The sequence below is a fragment of the Nycticebus coucang genome, chromosome 23 (assembly GCF_027406575.1).
Source record: "Nycticebus coucang isolate mNycCou1 chromosome 23, mNycCou1.pri, whole genome shotgun sequence".
NCBI lineage: Eukaryota > Metazoa > Chordata > Mammalia > Primates > Lorisidae > Nycticebus > Nycticebus coucang.
Window position 1 is genome coordinate 7,507,941 of NC_069802.1, and position 26,263 is coordinate 7,534,203.

At 36.7% G+C, this 26,263-nt stretch overlaps 1 protein-coding gene across 5 annotated transcripts in view; it reads left to right on the forward strand.

The window, feature by feature from the left end:
- GABRA2 (gamma-aminobutyric acid type A receptor subunit alpha2) overlaps positions 1-26,263 on the forward strand; it is a 168,646-nt gene that overhangs the window by 112,999 nt on the left and 29,384 nt on the right. For all 5 annotated transcript variants that reach the window (XM_053578071.1, XM_053578070.1, XM_053578073.1 and 2 more), the window contains one exon: positions 20,952-21,154. In XM_053578071.1, coding sequence (XP_053434046.1) covers positions 20,952-21,154 — 203 coding nt within the window. The remainder of the gene's footprint in view (positions 1-20,951; positions 21,155-26,263) is intronic.

Here is a 26,263-nt window from a genome sequence, read left to right on the forward strand (position 1 = left end):
ACAATGCAGAACAAAACATTCAAAAACTATGCTGGAATTCCAAAAGCTTTGATACACTCACAGTTAGCAGATCACAAGGAGAAGACAGAGCCAAGAAGACCTGTGAGGTCATAATGATCAAGAACTTTCCAAATACCAACGTCAGACACAACACTGCGGGTCCAGAAAACTCAGAAAACATCAGAAAAATAAATTAAAAAAATAAAAAACAACAGCAGACAACACGCTTAGTCACATCATACTTAAACTGTGGTAAACCAGAGACGAAGAAGAATCTTGAAAAAGAGCAGAAAAGAAAATGAAATGACCCTAACCTTAGATTAATAGTAGACAAAGTAATCTTTTAAATAAGAAATACTGTTCATGTCACTATTTTCTTTAAAATATTTTAGAACTCTATAATCATTTCCCATTGTTGCTGAAATCAAGTGGTGCTACCTTACCGTTACCAAAATACACCTTGAACGGTCTGGCTGCTGCCCTCCCCCCATCATCTTCTCTCCTGAAACCCTTATTTTCTCTATTCTTGCCTCACATTCTTATTCCTCCTAAATGCCTTTAACCTTTAGTGTGTTCCTGAGCTTCTGCACACACTATTTCCAACCTTAGTATCCTCTTCCCTTTTCTGGTCACCCCTTTAATACAGGGAGGCCATAAAGTTCATGTGCAATTTAAAATAGACAACCATTATCTACAGTAATATCACAACAGGTCAAGGTATGAACTATATTAGTGCAATCTGTTTAGACAGTGAGATTGGATAAGGCTTTCGTAAAGAAATAATGGGACATACAGATGGCCATAAAGTTTGTGTGCAATTTAAAATAGTAGCCTATTTTAGTTGCTTATTTTAAATTGCACACAAACTTTGTGGCCATCCTGTATTTCCCCTTACTTCTTTATGAAAGTCTTCTACAATCTCACTGTCTAAATAGATTGCACTAATATAGTTCATACCCTGACCTGTTGTAATACTAGTTTAGTTTGTACTCTAATTGTTTTGTTTGGTTTGAGACAGAGTCGCCCTGGGTAGAGGGCCATGGTGTCATAGCTCACAACAACTTCAAACTCTTGGGCTTAAACAATCTTCTTGCCTACCCTCCCGAGTATCTGGGGCTACTGGGGCCTGGCACAATGCCCGGCTAGTTTTTCTATTTTTAGTAGAGACAGGGTCTGTCTTGCTCAGGGGCTGCTCTCAAACTCCTGAGCTTAGGTGATCCACGTGCCTCCACCTCCTGGAATGCTGGGATTACAAGCGTGAGCTCCACCTCCCAGAGGGCTGGGATGACAGGCATGAGCCACTGCACCACACGGGGCCTTGTACTCTAATGTTTCAGTATCTCTTACAGAGCTCGTCCGGTTTTGTTCACATTCTATTTACACGTCCACAGTGCCCAGTACAAAGTAGAGACTAAATTCATAAAAGAAGCAATAGATTTTTAAAAAATATCCTAATAAAGAAATGTTTATCTATTACAGATCATTAGGAGAGTAGTTTCAAGAAATGTTTATTAATTTACTAAAAAATGATTTAATGAACTCCTACTCACCCTTTTCACTTTGGGGGTAAAGACAAGCAGGCTGTAATCCACACAGCTGATTGAGGTATACAGTTGTATAAACTAACGAAAACATTTGCAAGGCTGGGGTGTGACAGAGATATGTACTGTGGAGTCAGTAGAATATGCACTCCAGAGTGCAGGAATCTTTGCTATTATTTTTAATTCATGAGTCGGATTCAAAAGCATTTGACATTTAGCTGAGACTCAATAATAAGTCAATAACTAGGATTAGCTATTTGAAAAAGAGGTGAACAAGTGATAAGGAAAAGATTCCAGGTAGAGCAAACCCCATGTACAGTTGCCCCAAATAACAACATTTTCAGGTCTGTGCAAATTCCACTTAGAATATGAAAATGACATCATTTAGATTTTGGAGTCTTCCACCTGGAACAGGACTTCAGGAAAGAGGGGTTGGAGGCGATGGTGGTGAGTTTTGTGTATGTTAAATTCATGATAGATTCAGATAAGCAAAACAATTTGTAATTGCTTCAACAATGTCATTCACACCATAATTAGCCTTTTAAACATTTTCTTCTAGATCATAATTATTTCTACATCTTCACAAACTTTAAATTTGTAGAGTTTCAGTCAATTAAACTTCATGAGAAAGGTGTGTTGTTCAATTCTGACATCCCTCTAACACATGGAAGTTTCAATGGTTTTTTCATGCAGATGTAGTATATTTGTGAGTTATAATAAAATGATAACCTTTCAGAGTGTACTTAGACTATATTGGTAAATATGATTTTATTTTATTTTATTTAGGAGGAGAGGGAGGATATTATTTTGTTCATTAACTTGAAGTGGAAAATACTCCCAACAATTTTGATATCAGAATCTGTTGTTTCTGCTATTTCTAGCAATAACCAGCAGGTGGTATCAAACAATTTTACATTTGTTCTGATACAGTGTATTTGCCTTTTTGGTTTCTGAGACTTCTTCCTAACCTCCACCCTACATTCCAACCACAAACATTCTCCATGAGTATTTGAGAGGAGAAAGGTCTACGAGAAGTTCATTCTGTTTTTTTTTTTTTTAATTAAATCATAGCTGTGTACATTAGTGCAATCATGGGGTACAATGTGCTGGTTTTATATACAATTTGAAATGTTTTCATCAAACTGGTTAACACAGCCTTCACAGCATTTTCTTAGTTATTATGTTACACCTAGTAAATTTCACATGTACCCTTGTAAGATGCACATAGGTGTGGTCCCACCAATCACTCTTCCTCTCCCTTCCCTCCCTCCCCCCTTTCCCTCCCGCTCCCCTTTCCCCTTCTTCCTGGGCTATAATTGGGTTATAGCTTTCATAAAAACACCTATAAATTGGTTTCATAGTAAGACTGAGTACACTGGATACTTTTTATTCCATTCTTGAGATACTTTGCTAAGATTATGAGGAGGACCCCTCAGGCAATTCAAGCAACATCAAAAATATACTACTGGGACCTGATCAAACTAAAAAAAAATTCTGTTTTCTTTTTGATTTCAATCTCAACTCTGCTTTCAGGGTGATATTTTTTTTTTCCTTCTCATGCATTGAAGTATATTTTATGATAGAGGCACAGCTTGTTAACCTGCAGTGACTTGTGGTCTCATAACAATACTATTTAAAAGCACTATGTGTAATCCCCACTTTAAAAATGAGGAAGCTGTTGCACACACACAAAAATAAATAACTAAAAGAAAGGTAGGAAATTTTCTCAAGGTCCCAAGCTTAGAATCAGGCATTTGGCTGGGCGCAGTACTGTATGCCTATAATCTGAACACTCTGTGAGGCTGAGGCAGGTGAATTGCTTGAGCTTTAGAGTTTGAGGCCAGCCTGAGTAAAAGTGAGACTCATGTCTGTTAAAAACAGAAAAATTAGCCAGGCATCTTGGTGGATGCTTGTATACCAGCTACTCAGGAGGGTGAGGCAGGAGGATCTCTTAAGCCCCAAAATTTGAAGTTGCTATGAGCTACAATGACACCAAAGCACTCTAAGAGGGTGACAAAATGAGACTCTGTCTGGTGGGGGAAGAAGATCTCAGGCATCTGGCTGTGGACCCAGAGTGCTGGTCTCTTTGTCGAAACCCCTCCCTGATTTCACTTTCCTCTCTCAGTGCAGGTTTTTACCCAACACTCAAGATTCTTCAGCTTAGACAACATTTTCTCAGCTACTATGCGGTGGAATATTAATTAATTACAAACCATTTTGGCACTTGCATTTTGAAATAGAAATATTACATACTTGAGATCCTGTTTTCACATGGAGGATGGCAAGCATGTTTCACACATTGCCTAGAATTTTAGTGTTAAAAGCACTTTGAGGTACTTACCTTATTTTTTACTGAGGAAGAAACAAGCCTCCCAGAGAAGAAATGAGCCATAGCTGTCACTTGGAAGTGACGGGGAGGCCGCAGTCTGGTAAAGGAATGTTGAGGGGACTCTCATTTATGGAGTGCCCGACTAGAGGTAGAAAACGGCTGTTGTTGGAAGCCGGGCATGTGGAAGCCTTGTGAGCTTCCCAGGTGAGTACGTGACCTCTTTATTTAGAGCCAGGCTCTCTCCACCCACAGTGTAGTGAGATGAGACTGGGCTGAACCAATAGACTAAAAACTGCCATCCGAGGGTCATATTCTTCCCAGGAAAAGATAAAAGAGAAGGGAGTAGAGACCTACAGACAAAGATAACAGACCAGTGGTCCTGTCAAATTTCCAAAATACGATGAAAGAAAATAAAATTTAGATATAAGAAAGATTTGAATATGCTGAAAAATAGCCTCATAATAGATTCACATTGAAATTGCTATGATGTTTTATTGCAGTGGTTCTCAACCTTCCTAATGCCGCGACCCTTTAATACAGTTCCTCATGTTGTGCTGACCCCCAACCATAAAATTATTTTCCTTGCTACTTTAACTGTAATTTTGCTGCTGTTATGAATCGTAATGTAAATATCTGATATGCAGAATGTATTTCATTGTTACAAAGGAATTGCGATCCATAGGTAGAGAACTGCTGTTTTATTGGTTTGAATGGATAGACCTAAATGTAATTTTAACTAGTAGGTTAGAGTTAGAAACAGAATTCCATTTGAACTTGCATTTTATTGTAAATGTCTTTAATTTTAAAAAATTAGTATTAATGCATCTTTCACATATGCTGAGAAATCACACTTGATTTGGAAATGATAAATGGCATCAAATATCCCTCCCTTAAATCAGAATTATTATATATATGCAAATATATATATTTTTTCTTATCACTAAAGCAAAGCAGCTTCACATTTGGAAAGAAAATAAACAGAAAAATAACAAAATACTTTTAATATTAATCTGTACAAGTAATTAATTTTACCATCTTAGATTATATCCTTACAGGTTTTACACTTTAACTTTCTTCCTTGTATTTGTTTTTAAAATGCCCGAAAATTGAAACAATAAAAAATCAGCCACAAGTCCATTTTCTGTTTTATCTCTTCAATTCAGGTACTGCATTCACCATGAAAGTAGTAACTGTAGATGTGTTTTTTAAGATTTTTAAATTAAATTTATTCAGGTATATGTGCCAATTTAAATATATAAATTCCAATGCATATGCTTTCATTAAAAATGTATCATGAATTTTTTTTAATTTTTTTTTATTGTTTGGGATTCATTGAGGGGTACAAAGAATTAGATTATACTGAGTGCATTTGTTAAGTATATAATTGTGTCCTGCCCCCAAGAGGTGTGCCATACACTGTGACTCCCCAACCCCCTCCAACCCCCCTCCTCCCTACCCTCCCTCCCCTACCCCCCACCTTGTATTAAATCATCTACTGACTTCATATTAGAATTGAGTACGTTGAATACTTGCTTCTCCATTCTTGTGATGCTTTACGAAGAAGAAGAATTCCATCTCCATCCAGGTTAATACCAAAGATATAAAGTCTCCACCTCTTTTAATGGCTGAATAGTATTCTACAGTATACATATACCACAGCTTGTTAATCTATTCCTGGGTCAGTGTACCTTAAGGTTGTTTCCACAATTTGGCGATTGTAAATTGAGTTGCGATAATCAGTTTAGTGCAAATATCCTTATGATAAAAGGTTTTATTTTTTTCTTCTGGGTAGATGCCTAGTAATGGGATTGTAGGATCAAATGGGAGGTCTAATTTGAGTTTTTTGAGGATTCTGCATACCGCCTTCCAAAAAGGTTGTATCATTTTGCAGTCCCAGCGGCAGAGTAAAAGTGTCCCCTTCTCTCCGCATCCATGCCAGCATCTGCAGCTTAATGCAAATCAAAACCACCCTGAGATATCACCTAACCCCAGTGAGAATGGCCCACATCACAAAGGCTCAGAGCTGCAGATGCAATTTGTTTTTAAGCAAAAGGTACCAGAGACATACTTGAGGACAATACATAGCCCCACTTTATTCTTTGTAATATTGGCATGGTATTCACAGTATGGGGTCAGCAGTTTTTCAAACTATTTCTCTATGTATGAATATGCCACTTTGCCACTCTTGCTTTTACAAGCAGTTTTCATGTGAAGAGTCTTGCAGATGATTTATCTGTATATTTTCTTTATTTAATTATATAGTGACAAATTATAGTTGTATGTCTGTATGGAGTACAAAGTGTTGTTACCATTTTAAATATAAGATAGAAAAATTAAATTAAGGTAATTAACATATGTTTCACCTCTGATAGTTAGAAATTTGTAATAAACAATATTAGAAACTTATCTTGGTAGTGATACAGAAATGTATAGAATTCACTTTATCAGGTATCTTCACCATACTGTGCAAGTGACCTTAAAAAAAAAAAAAAAGACAACTGATTTCTCCTGTAACTATCATCTCCTGCCTCCAGCCTCTGGTACCTACTGTTCTTTCTCCTTCTATGAGTCCAGTTGGTTTGGATTCCACGTGTAAGTGAGAACACGCAGTATATGAACTTGTTTTTCTGTGTGTGGTGCATCTCACTAAGCATAATATTCTCCAATTCTATCTATATTGTCACAAATGACAGAATTTCTTCCTTTGTGAGGAATAAATCATTTCATTGTGCATCCTTCATCCTTTCACCCTTTGATAAACACTAATGTTGATTTTTATATCTTGCTTATTGTGAATACTGCTACAATACACTTGGGCGTACAGATGTGTTCTTTGACATAACCAATTCCAAATCTTTTGGATACCCAAAAGTATGATAGGTATATCATATGGTAATTCTATTTTTAGTTTTTTTAAACATTGCCATAGTGTTTTCCATAGTGTTTCAAATAATTACTTTCCCACCAACAATGGGTTCCTTTTCCTCTTTGTTTTTGCCGACAGTCACCAGTGTTTTTCAGTCTGTTGATTAACACGTATGTGGCAGTATCGTAGGGTGGTTTCAGTTCACATCCCCCAAATGATGTTGAGCATTTTTTCATCCCATTTTTAAGCAGATTATTTGATGTCTTTTTAGGGAATTGTTCAAGTTCCTCATATATTTTGTATATTAATTTCTTATCAGATGTATGGTTTGCAAATCATTAGATGACCACTAAAGTAACAAAACAGAGACTTGATGGCCTCCATCTTAGTCAAAGTAATACGGAGTTTATATAATTAAGAAAAGTCACTAAATAAGTACATCAGAGATGACAACAAACCCTGGAGAGGGGTGAGAATTTGATTTACATAGTTGCTACATTATGATAACACATAATGACCAGCTTTCAACAACAAATGTAAAACATGCAAAGAAAAAAAGCATAACCCATTTACAGCAGAGAAAACGATTCACTGGAAATTGTGCCTGAGGAAGAACAGGCATTGGAATTACTGGAAAAGATTTCAAATTATCTATATTGGATGTGACAAAAGAGCTAAAGGAGACCAGACACAATGACTTGTGCCCGAATTTCTTGCACTTTAGGAGCCTAAGGAGGGAGGATCACTTGAGATCAAGAGTTTGAGACCAGCCTGAGCAACATAGTGAGACTCCTAATTCTACAAAAAAGAATTTAAAAGAATCAGTTGGGCATAGTGATGTGCATCTGAAGTCAAAGCTAATCAGGAGGCTGAGGCAGGAGGGTTCCTTGAGCCCAGGAGCTTGAAGTTTCAGTAAGCTATGATGACACCACTGCACTCTAGCATAGACAAAAGAATGAGATGCTGTCTCAAAAAAAAGGGGGGAAAATGAACTAAAGGATACTATGTCCAAAGAATAAAAGAAAATCATAATAATGTTTCGCCAAGAAAGACTATCAATAAAGCCTGTGGTCTCCAACCATCACTCCAGGAAGTGAGTGGTGGGCAAACTAGTGACGTTTCATCTGTGTTCACAGCCACTCCACAGCACTTGCATCACTGCTGGAGCCTGCCTCCTATTCCACCCCCATCCTGCCATGGTCCAGGGGGAAATTGTCTTCCTAAAGCTAGTCTCTGGTGCCAAAAAGGTTGGAGACTACTAAATAAAGAGGTAGAAATTATTTTTTTAAAAGGAACAATTAGCAATTCAATTCAAAGTACGGTAATTGAAATGAAAAATTTATTAGCAAGGCGCATCAGATAATTCAACGTCAGAAGACAGACTCCATGAACTCACAGATAAATCAATTAGGATCATTGAATATAAAGAACATAAAGAATAGCCAGTGTTGTGGCGGGCGCCTGTAGTCCCAGCTACTCCGGAGGCTGAGGCAAGAGAATCGCCTTAGCGCAGGAACTGGAGGTTGCATTGAGCTGTGTGATGTCATGGCACTCTTGAGACTCTTTCTCTACAAAAAATAAATAAATAAATAAATAAACATAAAGAAAAAGAATGAAGATAAGAGATCAAAGAGACCTGTTGTTCATCGTGAAGCATATTTACACATGCATAACTGGAATCACAGAAAGAGAGGAAAGAGAGAAAAGTAAAGAAGGATGTTAGAAGAGGTCATGTTCAGAATTTTCAAATTTAGTGAAAAACATCAGCTAAACACATCCAAAAGCTAAATGAACCAAAAATAAAATAAACTATAGGAAATCACAATTAGACACATAACAATCAAACTGTGGCAAACCAAAGACAAAGAGTCTTAAAACCAGCAAATGTTTCGAGAAAAGGGACATCTCATGTGAAAGATCTCCAGAATGATCAGCACCTCACAAGTTCTTGAAAACCATGGATAGCAGAGGTCAGAGGACATCATACGTAAAGTGTCGAAACAAAAATAGTTTCAACCAAAATTTTATATTCATCAAAAATATCCTTCCAAATTTAAGTAAAAATTAAATATTTCCAGATAGAGAAATGCTGAGTAAGTTCCGCCATTAGCAGAACTGCCCTACAAGAAATGCCAAAGCATTCTCAGCCTGAATGAAAGACTGCTGAATTATAAGTCCATAGAAAGGATAAAGAACAATCGGAAAGGTAACTCTATGTAAATAATATGTTAATGCACATTTTTTTTTCTTTTAAAATCCTTTTTTCTATCTAATTAGAAAGACAACTTCATAAAGCAAAAATTACACATTTATATTAATGGACATGTGCTATATAAAGAAATAACTTGTTAATAACAGCATAAAGTACGAGCAATGGAGCTATAAAACATCAAAATTTTTGTATACTATTGATAGTCATTGTTAATCCAAAGTAGATTGTCATAAATTTTAATACACAAGGTAAATGTTAAAGAAATAGCTCGGAAACTTAGCAGGCTTCAACAACCTCTCCTCCCAGCTGTCCCTTCTTGAAACACACACAGTGTATGTTGAATGTCTTTGAACTCAGAGGTCCACACAAACTTGCAAATGCATGAGGGCGGAGCAAGATGGCAGCCGAGTAACAGCTTCCTTGCATCTGGGCACCATGAGTCTGGGGAGATAGGACTCCAGGCATCTCTGGCTGGTGGGATCTGCCTAATATCACCCCTGAGAGGATACAGGGAGTCAGCGAGAGACTTCTGGACCCCAAGAGGAGGACTAAAACAGTGGAAAACCGGCAAGTGGTAGCGTGTGTTCAATCCATCTAAACCCGCCCGCAACTGTAAGTTCAGTAGCAGTGAGACTGCAAACCAGAAAGGCCTTACCTGTGAACTGTTTTGGTGTCTTTGGACTTGGCACTCAGCTGAACTGCCTTGGGGAGAGCCTGAGCAGGAGTGCGGAGAACTTTGGCCGTTGTCTAGGGCCCCAGTCTGAGCCGCTGAGCAAGACGGAGCTAATAGTGTTTGGCTCTGGGTCACAGGCAGCCATTGTGAGCGATCTGCCCCGGCAAGCTCTGCCCTCAGGGTCGCAGAGCTAGAATTGGGTGGGAGCTGGTAACCCAGCAACCAAGTAGCCTAAGGGCGGGGTATGAGCCGCCTTGCAGCCCTAACCCTCAGGGGCAGAGGGAGACCAGTTTTGGCATACAGGGTAAGTGGATAGCCACTTCAGCAGTGATTCCAGTGATAAGCACTTCCCTGGGAAAGCTTCTGCTCAGCAAGTGAACAAGTTCAAAGTGCCTTTTAAGTGGACTGAAGAGAGATTTAGGGTGTCTACCTGCTGGGGTTTGAGAAACTAGCAGCCTCCAGTTGTATCAGAGCTGTAATTAACATCTCATACCCCAGAAGACCATGTGTTGCCCAGACAATATTCAAAAACATATACATATTGCTTTGTTTTTGGTTGTGTTTTTTGTTTTTTTTGTTTTTTTTTTGGTTGGGTTGTTTTTTTGTTTATTTTGATGTTGTTGATTGTTGTTTTGTTTTATAAGTTCAATCTTTTCCATACAGATCCTTTTTCTTTCTCAATTTTTCTAGTTTAATTATCATTTCCCATTGCTGCCTATTTCAATAATTAGAACTTCATTTTTGTTAGTGTTTCTACCGCTATAATTTGTTTTTTCCAGCCAATTTTATCCCGTAAAGTTTTCTGTTTGCTTGTTTTGGTTTGATTTATAGCATTTTTGTCTTTCCTCTCTACTTGGTGGAGGTGGGGTACTGTGTCTGATCAGGTTAGCAAAGAGCTGCTGACCTCAAGGGAACCACCCAACAGGGCACCCCCAGAAGGTGGGGTTTTTTTTAAGGTTGTATCAAAGTACCCTGCTGGACATCTGTATTGCTCTGTCTCCCTCTTTCTGTGCCTCTCTTCTTTATGTCAATATTCCTTTTACCCACCCCCTCTCCTTTCTCTATTTTTCTTTTTTTTTCTTATCACTCGGTCCTCCTTTCCTTCATCCCTTTTTTGCTCTTCAACCTTCTCACACTTCTGGTCCTGTAACCCTTAGTCCGCAGACACGAGAACTTAAAGAGCAAGAGGAAGTGAAAGGAAAATTAGGGCAAGGAAACAGATAAAAGAAATCACTCATGAGGAAGAATCAGCAGAAAACTCCAGGCAACATAAAGAACCAGTCCAGAACAACCGCGCCAAGGGACCACAAGGTAGCTACTGCAGAGTATTCCACCTATACAGAAATGTTAGGAATGACAGAAAGGGAATTTAGAATATACATATTGAAAACAATAAAAGAAATGATGGAAACAATGAAGGAAACTGCTAATAAAGTGGAAAATAACCAAAAGGAAATGCAAAAACAGAATCAAATCAGAGATGAACGATATGAAGAATATAAAAAGGATATAGCAGAGCTGAAGGAAATGAAACAGTCAATCAGGGAACTTAAAGATGCAATGGAAAGTATCAGCAACAGGTTAGACCATGCAGAAGAAAGAATTTCAGAGGTAGAAGACAAAGTTGTTGAGATAACTCAGATAGTAAAAGAGGCAGAAAAGAAGAGAGAGAAAGCAGAACGTTCACTGTCAGAATTATGGGACTTTATGAAGCGTTCCAACATACGAGTTATAGGAATTCCAGAAGGGGAAGAAGAATGCCCCAGAGGAATGGAAGCCATACTAGAGAATATTATAAAAGAAAATTTCCCAAACATCACCAAAGATTCTGACACACTGCTTTCAGAGGGCTATCGGACCCCAGGTCGCCTCAACTCTAACTGAGCTTCTCCAAGACACATTGTGATGAACCTGTCCAAAGTCAAGACAAAAGAAAAGATTCTGCAAGCTGCCAGGAGTAAGCGCCAGTTGACCTACAGGGGCAAATCCATCAGAGTGACCGCAGACTTCTCTAATGAAACTTTCCAAACAAGAAGACAATGGTCATCTACCTTTAATCTACTTAAACACAACAATTTCCAGCCTAGAATTCTGTACCCTGCTAAGCTAAGCTTAAAAATTGATGGAGAAATCAAATCATTTACAGATATACAAACATTGCGGAAATTCGCCACAACAAGACCAGCTCTACAGGAAATACTTCAACCTGTTCTGCACACTGACCACCACAATGGATCAGCAGCAAAGTAAGAACTCACAAATTAAAGGACAGAAGCTAACCTCCACACTGATGCAAAAGATAAAACTAAGCAATGGACTCTCACAAAATAAGACGAATAGAATACTACTACACTTATCAATTATCTCAATAAATGTAAATGGCTTGAATTCCCCACTGAAGAGACATAGATTGGTTGACTGGATTAAAAAACACAAGCCATCCATTTGCTGTCTGCAAGAAACACACCTGGCTTCAAAAGACAAATGAAAGCTCTGAGTCAAGGGTTGGAAGACAATTTTTCAGGCAAATGGAATTCAGAAGAAAAGAGGAGTTGCAATCTTATTTTCAGATACATGTGGATTTAAAGCAACTAAAGTCAAAAGAGACAAAGATGGTCACTTTATATTGGTCAAGGGAAAAATACAACAAGAAGACATTTCAATTCTAAATATCTATGCACCCAATTTAAATGCTCCCAGATTCTTGAAACAGACCTTACTCAGTCTGAGCAATATGATATCTGATAATACCATAATAACAGGGGACCATAACACTCCTCTTACAGAGCTGGACAGATCCTCTAAACAGAAATTAAACAAGGATATAAGAGATTTAAATGAGACCCTAGAACAACTGTGCTTGATAGACGCATATACAACACTCCATCCCAAAGATAAAGAATATACATTCTTCTCATCACCCCATGGAACATTCTCCAAAATTGATCATATCCTGGGACACAAAACAAATATCAACAGAATCAAAAGAATTGAAATTTTACCTTGTATCTTCTCAGACCATGAGGCACTAAAGGTGAAACTCTGACAAAAATGCTCGACCCCACCCAAAGGCATGGAAATTAAACAATCTTCTGTTGAATAACAGATGGGTGAAGGAAGAAATAAAACAGGAAATCACTAACTTCCTTGAGCATAACAACAATGAAGACACAAGCTACCAAAACCTGTGGGATACTGCAAAAGCAGTTTTGAGAGGAAAATTCATCGCTTTAGATGCCTACATTCGAAAAACAGAAAGAGAGCACATCAACAATCGCACAAGAGATCTTATGGAATTGGAAAAAGAAGAACAATCTAAGCCTAAACTCAGTAGAAGAAAAGAAATGTCCAAAATCAAATCAGAGATCAATGAAATTGAAAACAAAAGAATCATTCAGAAAATTAATGAAACAAGGAGTTGGTTTTTCGAAAAAATAAATAAAATAGATAAACCATTGGCCAGACTAACGAGGAATAGAAAAGTAAAATCTCTACTAACCTCAATCAGAAATGATAAAGGGGAAATAACAACTGATCCCACAGAGATACAAGAGATCATCTCTGAATACTACCAGAAACTCTATGCCCAGAAATTTGACAATGTGAAAGAAATGGATCAATATTTGGGATCACACCCTCTCCCTAGACTCAACCAGGAAGAAATAGAGCTCCTGAACAGACCAATTTCAAGCACTGAGATCAAAGAAACAATAAAAAATCTTCCAACCAAAAAATGCCCTGGTCCAGATGGCTTCACTCCAGAATTCTATCAAATCTTCAAGGAAGAGCTTATTCCTGTACTGCAGAAATTATTCCAACAAATTGAGGAAGAAGGAATCTTCCCCAACACATTCTATGAAGCAAACATCAACCTGATACCAAAACCAGGAAAAGACCCAAACAAAAAGGAGAATTTCAGACCAATCTCACTCATAAACATAGGCGCAAAAGTTCTCAACAAAATCCTAGCCAATAGATTACAGCTTATCATGAAAAAAGTCATTCATCATGATCAAGTAGGCTTCATCCCAGGGATGCAAGCCTGGTTTAACATATGCAAGTCTATAAACGTTATCCACCATATTAACAGAGGCAAAAATAAAGATCACATGATCCTCTCAATAGATGCAGAAAAAGCATTTGATAAAATCCAGCATCCTTTTCTAATTAGAACACTGAAGAGTATAGGCATAGGTGGCACATTTCTAAAACTGATTGAAGCTATCTATGACAAACCCACAGCCAATATTTTACTGAATGGAGTAAAACTGAAAGCTTTTCCTCTTAGAACTGGAACCAGACAAGGTTGTCCTCTGTCACCTTTACTATTCAACGTAGTGCTGGATGTTCTAGCTAATACAATTAGGCAAGACAAGGAAATAAAGGGAATCCAAATGGGAGCAGAGGAGGTTAAACTCTCCCTCTTTCCTGACGACATGATCTTATACTTAGAGAACCCCAAAGACTCAACCACAGGACTCCTAGAAGTCATCAAAAAACACAGTAATGTTTCAGGATATAAAATCAATGTCCACAAGTCAGTAGCCTTTGTGTACACCAATAACAGTCAAGATGAGAAGCTAATTAAGGACACAACTCCCTTCACCATAGTTTCAAAGAAAATGAAATACCTAGGAGTATACCTAACGAAGGAGGTGAAGGACCTCTATAAAGAAAACTATGAAATCCTCAGAAAGGAAATAGCAGAGGATATTAACAAATGGAAGTACATACCATGCTCATGGATGGGAAGAATCAACATTGTTAAAATGTCTATACTTCCCAAAGCAATCTACCTATTCAATGCCATTCCTATCAAAATACCAACATTGTACTTTCAAGATTTGGAAAAAATGATTCTGTATTTTGTATGGAACCGGAAAAAACCCCGTATAGCTAAGGCACTTCTTAGTAATAAAAATAAAGCTGGGGGCATCAGCATACCAGATTTTAGTCTGTACTACAAAGCCATAGTGGTCAAGACAGCATGGTACTGGCACAAAAACAGAGACATAGACACTTGGAATCAAATTGAAAACCAAGAAATGAAACTAACATCTTACAACCACCTAATCTTTGATAAACCAAACAAGAACATACCTTGGGGGAAAGACTCCCTATTCAATAAATGGTGTTGGGAGAACTGGATGTCTACATGTAAAAGACTGAAACTGGACCCACACCTTTCCCCACTCACAAAAATTGATTCAACATGGATAAAGGACTTACATTTAAGGCATGAAACAATAAAAATCCTCCAAGAAAGCATAGGAAAAACACTGGAAGATAATTGGCCTAGGGAAAGACTTCATGAAGAAGACTGCCATGGCAATTGCAACAACAAAAATAAACAATTGGGTCTTCATTAAACTGAAAAGCTTCTGTACAGGTAAGGAGACAATAACCAAAGCAAAGAGACAACCTACACAATGGGAAAGGATATTTGCATATTTTCAATCAGACAAAAGCTTGATAACTAGTATCTATAGAGAACTCAAATTAATCCACATGAAAAAAGCCAACAATCCCATATATCAATGGGCAAGAGACATGAATAGAACTTTCCCTAAAGATGACAGACGAATGGCTAACAAACACATGAAAAAATGTTCATCATCTCTGTATATTAGAGAAATGCAAATCAAAACAACCCTGAGATATCATCTAACCCCAGTGAGAATGGCCCACATCACAAAATCTCAAAACTGCACATGCTGGCGTGGATGTGGAGAGAAGGGAACACTTTTTCACTGCTGGTGGGACTGCAAACTAGTACAACCTTTCTGGAAGGAAGTATGGAGAAACCTCAAAGCACTCAAGCTTGACCTCCCATTTGATCCTGGAATACCATTACTGGGCATCTACCCAGAAGGAAAAAAATCCTTTTATCATAAGGACACTTGTGCTAGACTGTTTATTGCAGCTCAATTTACAATCGCCAAAATGTGGAAACAGCCTAAATGCCCACCAACCCAGGAATGGATTAACAAGCTGTGGTATATGTATACCATGGAATACTATTCAGCCATTAAAAAAAATGGGGACTTTACATCCTTCGTATTAACCTGGATGGACGTGGAAGACATTATTCTTAGTAAAGCATCACAAGAATGGAGAAGCATGAATCCTATGTACTCAATTTTGATATGAGGACAATTAATGACAATTATGGTTATGTGGGGGGGAACGGAAACAGGGAAGGAGGGAGGGAGGTGGGGCCTTGGTGTGTGTCACACTTTATGGGGCAAGACATGATTGCAAGAGGGCCTTTATCTAACAATTGCAATCGGTGTAACCTGGCTTATTGTACCCTCAATGAATCCCCAACAATAAAAAAAAAAAAAAGAAAGAAATAGCTCTAAAATATATAGTAAGAAACAAAGTAATTATAAGGGTACACCATAAAATATCTATTTAAGACAAAAGAAGAATGTAATGGGAGAATTGAGAAACAAATAAAGATGACATAAAAAGAATTAAAAAAATGGTATAAGTTTGTCCTCTCTTATGAGTGATTACACAATACGTGAATGAATTAAACTCATCAGTTAAAATGCAAAGATTGTCAGAACGGATAAAACACCTCTTCTTCCTCCCAAACATGACCCAAGTATATGCTGCTTTAAGAAATTCACTTTAGGTTAAAAAACACAGATAACTTGAAAGTAAAATGATGGAAAACATAACTCTGTATAAACAATAGCCGATGAAAGCTAAATTGGCTACACTTTTAACAGATAGAAAGAAATTTAAAACAGTAAAGGTTATGAGAGATAGAGGACATTTCATAATGATAAAAGAGTCAATCTATCAAAAATATGTAATAATTGTAAACATATGTGCATATAACAAAAGATTCTTAACATATATGAAACCTGGACTGAAAAATATAAAGGGAGAAGGTCATAGTCAAAGAACATCCGTGGGCAGTTCAGTGTCCCACTTTTAATAATAGAGCTAGATGACACATTGGCAAGAAAATAGAAGACTTGAGCAGAATATTAGTCAACTAGTTGTAACATACTCCCCCTGCCTAAAGAAGAATGCTCATATTTTTCAAGTGTATGTAGTGGAATATTCTTCAGGAAGATAATGTACCAAGCCATAGAAAGTCTTAATAAATTTAAAGATTGAAATATTATGAAGTATATTCTCAGACCATAGTGGAATAAAATGAAAATCCCTAGCAGAAGAAAATCTGGAAATTTACAAATACAGAGAAATTAAGCAAGAAACTTCTAATTAACCACTGACTCAGCGAAGATATCACAAGAAATGTTAGATATAAGGTACATGAAAACAAAGACCCAACATCCTGTAACTTATGGAACACAACCCTAGCAGTTCTTAGAGAGAAGCTTGTATCTTTTAAACAGCTTGAAAATTTTGAATCTCTACATTTTCCAAAAAAGACAAAAGATCTTGAATCAACCTAAACTCCCTCTTTAAAAAGCAGAAAAATAGGGGCATACTAAACCAATGCAAGGAAAAAAAAATTAGTAAGCATTATAGCAGACATAAAAGAATAATGAAGAGAAATGACAATAGAAAAAATTTGACACACAACCATAAATGAGTTTTTGGAAAGATCAACATAATTGATTTGTCTTTAGCTGAATGACTAAAAAAAAAAAAAAAAAAGTTTACATTTTTTAAATCATCTAAAATTCTAAAAAATTGACATTACCCTTGCCCTTAAAAGTTAAAAAATATATATATTTAAAAAAAGAATTATAGCAGAGCTATCTGAACAACTGTATGCAAAAAAAAAAAAATGTGTACAACCTAGAAATGAGCTAATTCCTAGAAAAAAATTACCAAAACTAATTTAGGATTATGAATAGACCTATAACAGGTAAAGCTATGAAGTTAGTAATCAAAAAACTTCAAATCAAGAAAAGCTTAAGGCCAAGTAGCTTCACTAGTGAATTCTATCAAACATTTTAAAGAATTAATACCAATCTTTCTCAAACCATTCGAAAACGCAGATGAGGAGGAAACACTTCCTGATGTATTCTACGAGGCTATATTTCCAAGATACCAAAACTATACCAATAGTAAGAGAAAAAAAAAGGACAGATCAATATTCCTTATAAATACAGATGTAAATGTCCTCAGCAAAATACTAATGAAGTGAAACACACTTGCAGAGGGTCACATATCATGACCATCATCTATTTCAGAAATTCAAGTGGTTGCAACATATAAAAATCCATCGATTTAATACAACATATTTATAGAAAATGGGGGCAGGGACTGACATAGCCTTCTCAAAGAACATAGAAAAACATTTAATAATATCCAGCGTTCTTTGTGATAAAAACATTCAACAAATTATTTAGGTCATTAAATCTGAAATGTCTTATTTTGGATCAAAAGTTTAGTTTATTGGATCTCAATCAAGAAGTAGTACAATTAATCAAAGTAGGTGCCTAAACTATTGACATACTTTTGCCATCTTAATGGAAGAGAATGAGTGGCAATTAAATTGATAAAAAAAGAATTACACAGAAGCTTAATGGTACAAAACATTGAATCTCTGAAAAGATAAAAAATTGACAGGCCTCTTGCTAGATTAGCCAGAAGCCAAAAAGAAAGGACTCTAATAAGCTGAATGAAAAATGAAAGAGGAGAAATCACCACTGGTATCCTGAAAATACAAAATATCTCTGACTACTGTAAAAAACTGTACTCACATAAACTTGAAAATGTGGAAGAAATGGACAAATTCTTGGAAATACACAACCTCCCTGGGCTCAATTAGGAATAAATAGAACTGCTGAATGTAGACTTATATCAAGCACCAAAATTGAAGCAGCAATTAAAAAAAAAAAATACTTTCTAAGAAAGAAAAAGTCCTGAATCAGATGGTTTCACACCTAAATTTGACCAAACCTACAAAGAACTGGTACCTATACTGCAAAAGTATTCCATAACTTTGAGAAAGAAGGAATCCTCCCTGACTCCTTCTCTGAAGCCAGTGTCACCTTGACAAAGCCAGGGAAGGACTCAACAATGACAGAAAGAAAACACCATCCCTTATGAAAAACTGAATCCAGCTGCACGTCCAAAATAATAATCATAATAACAATTCACTGTGAACAAACTGGCTTCATCCCATAAATGCAGGAATGGTTCCACATATGCTAATCTATATATGTAATTCACCATCCAAAGAGAAGCAAAAACAAAGACCATATGGTCCTATAACTAGAGGCAAAAAAATAAAAAAAGGATTTGACAAAATTCAGCACCCCTTTATGATTAGAAGGCTTAACAAGACAGGCATAGATGGGGGATACTTCAAAGTTATCAAAGCCATGCATGACATACCCATAGGCAACATCACACTGAATGGAAAAATTGAAAGCGTCCCCCCTTAAAACTGGAGACAGAAAAGTTCCCCTTAAAACTGGGGACAGATAAGTTTGCTCACTGTCACCACATCTTTTCCGCAGAGTGCAGGAAGCTCTAACCACAGCAGTCAGACTTGAATGAATAGTCTCTTAATAACACAATTCATTGTGATCCCTGGTAGGAGTGATTGACCCCCCACTTACCATGATTCAAATAAATGTTGATCAAGTTAATGTGAACCTTTTAAAGGATTTTTAAAATTAATGTTAATAAAAATAAATAAATAAATAAAATTAATGTTAATTAGCAATGGGTCAATTTAACGTGACTGCTTTTCCTCATAGGTAATTCTATTTTAGTATCTCGTTTTTTTTTTTGTTTGTTTGTTTTTTTTAACCTGAACAGTGTTTAAGAAAAGAAAAAGTGACTTGTATAGAACGAAAATAAAAATTGAAAGCATTTTCAGACTCATTCCTTCAAGAAATATAATAACCATTTCAGATAATTCACTTTTCGGTGTGTTCCAGGACTTTTTGTTTGCTTTGGTTTTTTTAATTATTTGCTCTAAGAATCCCCAGGCTCTGAAGCTCAGGGCTGGCATTCACTTCTTCTTCTTTTGGGGTTCTGTGTCATCTGTCCCCCTTTCCTCCTCTCTCTCTCTTTTTCTCTGGGAGACAGTAAACTTTCTCTTCTTTATGTCCTACTCCTTGTTTGAGAAATCTTTCTCTACCCACCGCAGCCTCACACATGCTTCCTGCCCTTAAATCGCCCTTTCTCTACTCATCTCCTCTTTGTTGACAGTCTGCTGAGATCAGAACATAACCCCAAGGATCTATTATTTTTTTATTTGTGTAGATTTAGGGGGCACATGTGTAGACTAGTTACATGAATACAGATGGTGCCAAAAAGCGGTATTCACATTTGAGGCAATGTTATCTATGTATTGCTTTTCAAAGTTGAATTGAAGGTTCCATTACTGGTCAACTGTACCTCGACATGTTACAGAAATCCATTTTACCTGCAATTCACAAACTTTGGGGGGATGATCAATTTTACTTCCAACAAGATCTCTTAAAATGTGTTTACATTCTTTTCACACCCCTGGTATATTGCATAGTAGTGACTCAAAGAAGTATCACAGCAGTATCTTTTTGTTTAACCCTCACCCCATTAAGTGACTTCTCATTCCAGACCCTTCCCGTCCTCCCACCCTGCTGAGTCTCCCACGGTTGTTATTCCACTCTTTATGTCCATATGTACCCATTATTTAACTCCCACTTGTAAGTGAGAATATGAAATATTTAAGTGTCTAAGTTCTTTCATATTAATGAAATAATTGTGGGGTCCAGTTCCATCTATGTTGCTGCAAAAGACACGTCATTTTAACAATAAAATTATTAGGATCCACAGCGAAAATAAACAAACCAACAAACAAACCCAAAATGAGTTACTGAAACTCTTACACCAAAGAGTCACCATTGTTATACCATCAAAAAACAATATATGTTGGTGAAGATGTCTTAAAAAAGGAAAGTTTATACACCATGGGTGGGAATCCAGATGAGAATGACTGCTATGGGACAAAGTATGAAGATTTCTCAAGGAGCTAATAATGGTAGATCCACCATTTTATCCAGGAATCCCATCACTGGGTATCTACCCAAAAGAAAAGAAGTCACTTTATTAAAAAGACACCTGCACTTGTGTGTTTATTGCAGCATAATTCACAAAAGCAGAGATATGGAATCAACCTAAAAGATGAGTGAATAAAGAAAATATGGTGTACACTCACACACACACACCCGTGGAATACTGCTCAGCCATAAAACAGAATAAAATCATTCCATTTGTTTTGATTTTTAGTCAATAAAAGTGGTAGTGAAGTCAGCATTTGGGGTGGGGGGATAATCTATTTCCCTTGCTGCCCAGCTAATACTTACTGATGTTTTTAGTTCCAATCTTCTCTTTTTCAGGAGTAACGACTGTTCTCACAATGACCACTCTAAGCATCAGTGCTCGGAACTCTCTCCCCAAAGTGGCTTACGCGACTGCCATGGACTGGTTCATCGCCGTGTGTTACGCTTTTGTGTTCTCCGCCCTAATTGAATTTGCAACTGTAAATTACTTCACCAAAAGAGGATGGGCTTGGGATGGGAAGAGTGTAGTAAATGACAAGGTAAGACGGAGCTTCCTTATTATAATTAAAAGGATGTCCTAATAAACTCAACTTGTAACATGTTTCTATAATTGACATTAAGCACTTTCATATATGTATTAAAATATACATTTATATATATATGAATTCAAATCATACCAGCATCTGTTGAGATCTATGTGTCAGGCACTGTGCTAAGATTCCAACGTAGACTCACTCACATCATCTTTACGGCATCCTTACAGCCAAAGTCTCTTTTAATTCTCATTTTTTACTGATGAAGAGGCTTATGCTTAGGAAATTTACTTGGATACAGGCACACAACTGGTTAGTAAACATACCTGAAGCCAAATCTAAGTTCATGTTCTTAAACACCACACCGCATTATTATAGATTGAAAAGAAAGTGGGCATTAGCATTGCCCATTACAGAATTGCAGGCTCTGTCAGCAGGCTGAGCACTCCTTACCTATCCCCCTCTCTGTGGCTTAATTATAAAAGCTCAGGTGCCATTTTTATCTCTGTAGTGTTTTGTGGAATAAATACGTCCGTGTTGAGATACTTAGGAATTTTACATTGCCCATACAGTCCAAAAGGAAAATATAAACAACATTTTTAAGGATTGATATTTTTTGAGATTAGTGGTGTCCATTTTTAGGCTTTCAGTCCTGGAGATTGTGGAGATTTGTGGCATTGCTACAACCGCTGTTTACTTTAACATTTTATAGATTATTATATACCTGCCTTAAGAGGATGCTTTGGACATACCCTAATGATATGTAAAACATTCTTCATGATAGTAAAAAGTTGTATTTGGAGGATTTCTTCTAATATTATATCCACTTAAAATGCTTCTTCCATTATATTTTCAATAATGTACTTACTGATTTGATTTCTTTTTCTTTACTTCAATATGATTTATTTTTCATTTTTATGATCATATTTCACTTTTTCTTAAGAGTTATGGACTTTATTTAAGTTATACGTCAAAACCAAAGAAAAGAAAGAAGGAAAAAATAATAGCAATACCAGTTCTTAGTGGCCAGAGATTCTGATTGGTCTAGGATATGGTCTTGTACTAAGAATTATTTTATTATTATTATTTTTTTTTATTGTTGGGGATGCATTGAGGGTACAATAAGCCAGGTTACATCGATTGCAATTGTTAGGCAAAGTCCCTCTTCCAATCATGTCTTGCCCCCACAAAGTATGACACACACCAAGGCCCCACCCTCCTCCCTCCATCCCTCTTTCTGCTTTTCCTCCCACCCCATAACCTTAATTGTCATTAATTGTCCTCATATCAAAATTGAGTACATAGGATTCATGCTTCTCCATTCTTGTGATGCTTTACTAAGAATAATGTCTTCCACTTCCATCCAGGTTAATATGAAGGATGTAAATTCTCTATTTTTTTTAATAGCTGAATAGTATTCCATGGTATACATATACCACAGCTTGTTAATCCATTCCTGGGTTGGTGGGCATTTAGGCTCTTTCCACATGTTGGCAATTGTAAATTGAGCTGCAATAAACAGTCTAGTACAAGTGTCCTTATGATAAAAGGATTTTTTTCCTTCTGGGTAGATGCCCAGTAATGGTATTCCAGGATCAAATGGGAGGTCAAGCTTGAGTGCTTTGAGGTTTCTCCATACTTCCTTCCAGAAAGGTTGTACTAGTTTGCAGTCCCACCAGCAGTGTAAAAGTGTTCCCTTCTCTCCACATCCACGCCAGCATGTGCAGTTTTGAGATTTTGTGATGTGGGCCATTCTCACTGGGGTTAGATGAAATCTCAGGGTTGTTTTGATTTGCATTTCTCTAATATATAGAGATGATGAACATTTTTTCATGTGTTTGTTAGCCATTCATCTGTCATCTTTAGAGAAGGTTCTATTCATGTCTCTTGCCCATTGATATATGGGATTGTTGGCTTTTTTCATGTGGATTAATTTGAGTTCTCTATAGATCCTAGTTATCAAGCTTTTGTCTGATTGAAAATATGCAAATATCCTTTCCCATTGTGTAGGTTGTCTCTTTGCTTTAGTTATTGTCTCCTTAGCTGTACAGAAGCTTTTCAGTTTAATGAAGTCCCATTTGTTTATTTTTGCTGTTGCAATTGCCATGGCAGTCTTCTTCATGATGTCTTTCCCCAGGCCAATATCTTCCAGTGTTTTTCCTATGCTTTGTTTGAGGATTTTTATTGTTTCATGCCTTAAATGTAAGTCCTTTATCCATGTTGAATCAATTTTTGTGAGTGGGGAAAGGTGTGGGTCCAGTTTCAGTCTTTTACATGTAGACATCCAGTTCTCCCAACACCATTTATTGAATAGGGAGTCTTTCCCCCAAGGTATGTTCTTCTTTGGTTTATCGAAGATTAGGTGGTTGTAAGATGTTAGTTTCATTTCTTGGTTTTCAATTCGATTCCAAGTGTCTATGTCTCTGTTTTTGTGCCAGTACCATGCTGTCTTGAGCACTATGGCTTTGTAGTACAGACTAAAATCTGGTATGCTGATGCCCCCAGCTTTATTTTTATTACTAAGAAGTGCCTTAGCTATATGGGGTTTTTTCCAGTTCCATACGAAACGCAGAATCATTTTCTCCAAATCTTGAAAGTACAATGTTGGTATTTTGATAGGAATGGCATTGAATAGGCAGATTGCTTTGGGAAGTATAGACATTTTAACAATGTTGATTCTTCCCATCCATGAGTATGGTATGTTCTTCCATTTGTTAATATCCTCTCCTATTTCCTTTCTGAGGATTTCATAATTTTCTTTATAGAGGTCCTTCACCTCCTTCGTTAGGTATATTCCTAGGTATTTCATTTTCTTTGAGACTATGGTGAAGGGAGTTGTGTCCTTAATTAGCTTCTCATCTTGACTGTTATTGGTGGACATTGATTTTATACTGACTTGTGGACATTGATTTTATTTCCTGAAACATTACTGTATTTTTTGATGACTTCTAGGAGTCTTGTGGTTGAGTCTTTGGGGTTCTCTAAGTATAAGATAATGTCGTCAGCAAAGAGGGAGAGTTTGACCTCCTCTGCTCCCATTTGGATTCCCTTTATTTCCTTGTCTTGCCTAATTGTATTGGCTAGAACTTCTAGCACCACGTTGAATAGTAAAGGTGACAGAGGACATCCTTGTCTGGTTCCAGTTCTAAGAGGAAAAGCTTTCAGTTTTATTCCATTCAGTAAAATACTAGCTGTGGGTTTGTCATAGATAGCTTCAATCAGTTTTAGAAATGTGCCACCTATGCCTATACTCTTCACTCTTCTAATTAGAAAAGGATGCTGGATTTTATCAAATGCTTTTTCTGCATCTATTGAGAGGATCATGTGATCTTTATTTTTGCCTCTGTTAATATGGTGGGTAACGTTTATGGACTTGTGTATGTTAAACCAGCCTTGCATCCCTGGGATGAAGCCTACTTGATCATGATGAATGACTTTTTTGATGATAAGCTGTAATCTATTGGCCAAGATTTTGTTGAGAATTTTTGCATCTATATTCATGAGTGAGATAGGTCTGAAATTCTTCTTTTTGTTTGGGTCTTTTCCTGGTTTTGGTATCAGGGTGATGTTTGCTTCATAGAATGTGTTGGGGTGATTCCTTCTTCCTCAATTTTTTGGAATAATTTCTGCATTACAGGAATAAGCTCTTCCTTGAAGATTTGATAGAATTCTGGTGTGAAGCCATCTGACCAGGGCATTTTTTGGTTGGAAGATTTTTTATTGTTTCTTTGATCTCAGTGCTTGAAATTGGTCTGTTCAGGAGCTCTATTTCTTCCTGGCTAAGTCTAGGGAGAGGGTGTGATTCCAAATATTGATCCATTTCTTTCACATTGTCAAATTTCTGGGCATAGAGTTTCTGGTAGTATTCAGAGATGATCTCTTGTATCTCTGTGGGATCCGTTGTTATTTCCCCTTTATCATTTCTGATTGAGGTTACTAGAGATTTTACTTTTCTATTTCTCATCAGTCTGGCCAATGGTTTATCTAGTTTATTTCTTTTTTCAAAAAACCAACTCCTTTTTTCATTAATTTTCTGAATGATTCTTTTGTTTTCAATTTCATTGATCTCTGATTTGATTTTGGATATTTCTTTTCTTCTACTGCGTTTAGGCTTAGATTGTTCTCCTTTTTCCAATTCCATAAGATGGCCTGTGAGATTGTTGATGCGCTCTTTTTCTGTTTTTTGAATGTAGGCATCTAAAGCGATGATTTTTCCTCTCAAAACTGCTTTTGCGGTATCCCACAGGTTTTGGTAGCTTGTGTATTCATTGTTGTTATGCTCAAGGAAGTTAATTATTTCCTGTTTTATTTCTTCCTGCACCCATCTGTTGTTCAACATAAGATTGTTTAATTTCCATACCTTTGTGTGGGGTTGAGCGTTTTTGTTAGAGTTGAGTTCCACCTTTAGTGCCTTACGATCTGAGAAGATACAGGGTAAAATTTCAATTCTTTTGATTCTATTGATATTTGTTTTGTGTCCCTGGATATCATCAATTTTGGAGAATGTTCCATGGGGTGATGAGAAGAATATATATTCTTTATCTTTGTGATGGAGTGTTCTATATGCGTGTATCAAGCACAGTTGTTCTAGGGTCTCATTTAAATCTCTTATATCTTTGTTTAATTTCTGTTCAGAGGATCTATCCATCTCTGTAAGAGGAGTGTTAAAGTCCCCTGTTCTTATGGTATTATCAGATATCATATTGCTCAGACTGAGTAAGGTCTGTTTCAAGAATCTGGGAGCATTTAAATTGGGGGCATAAATATTTACAATTGAAACATCTTGTTGTATTTTTCCCTTGATCAATATAAAGTGCCCATCTTTGTCTTTTTTGACTTTAGTTGCTTTAAATCCACATAAATATGAAAATAAGATTGCAACTCCTCTTTTCTTCGGAATTCCATTTGCCTGAAAAATTGTCTTCCAACCCTTGACTCGGAGCTTTAATTTGTCTTTTGAAGCCAGGTGTGTTTCTTGCAGACAGCAAATGGATGGCTTGTGTTTTTTAATCTAGTCAGCCAATCTGTGTCTCTTCAGTGACGAATTCAAGCCATTAACTTTTATTGAGATAATTGATAAGAGTGGTATTATTCTATTCATCTTATTTTGTGAGA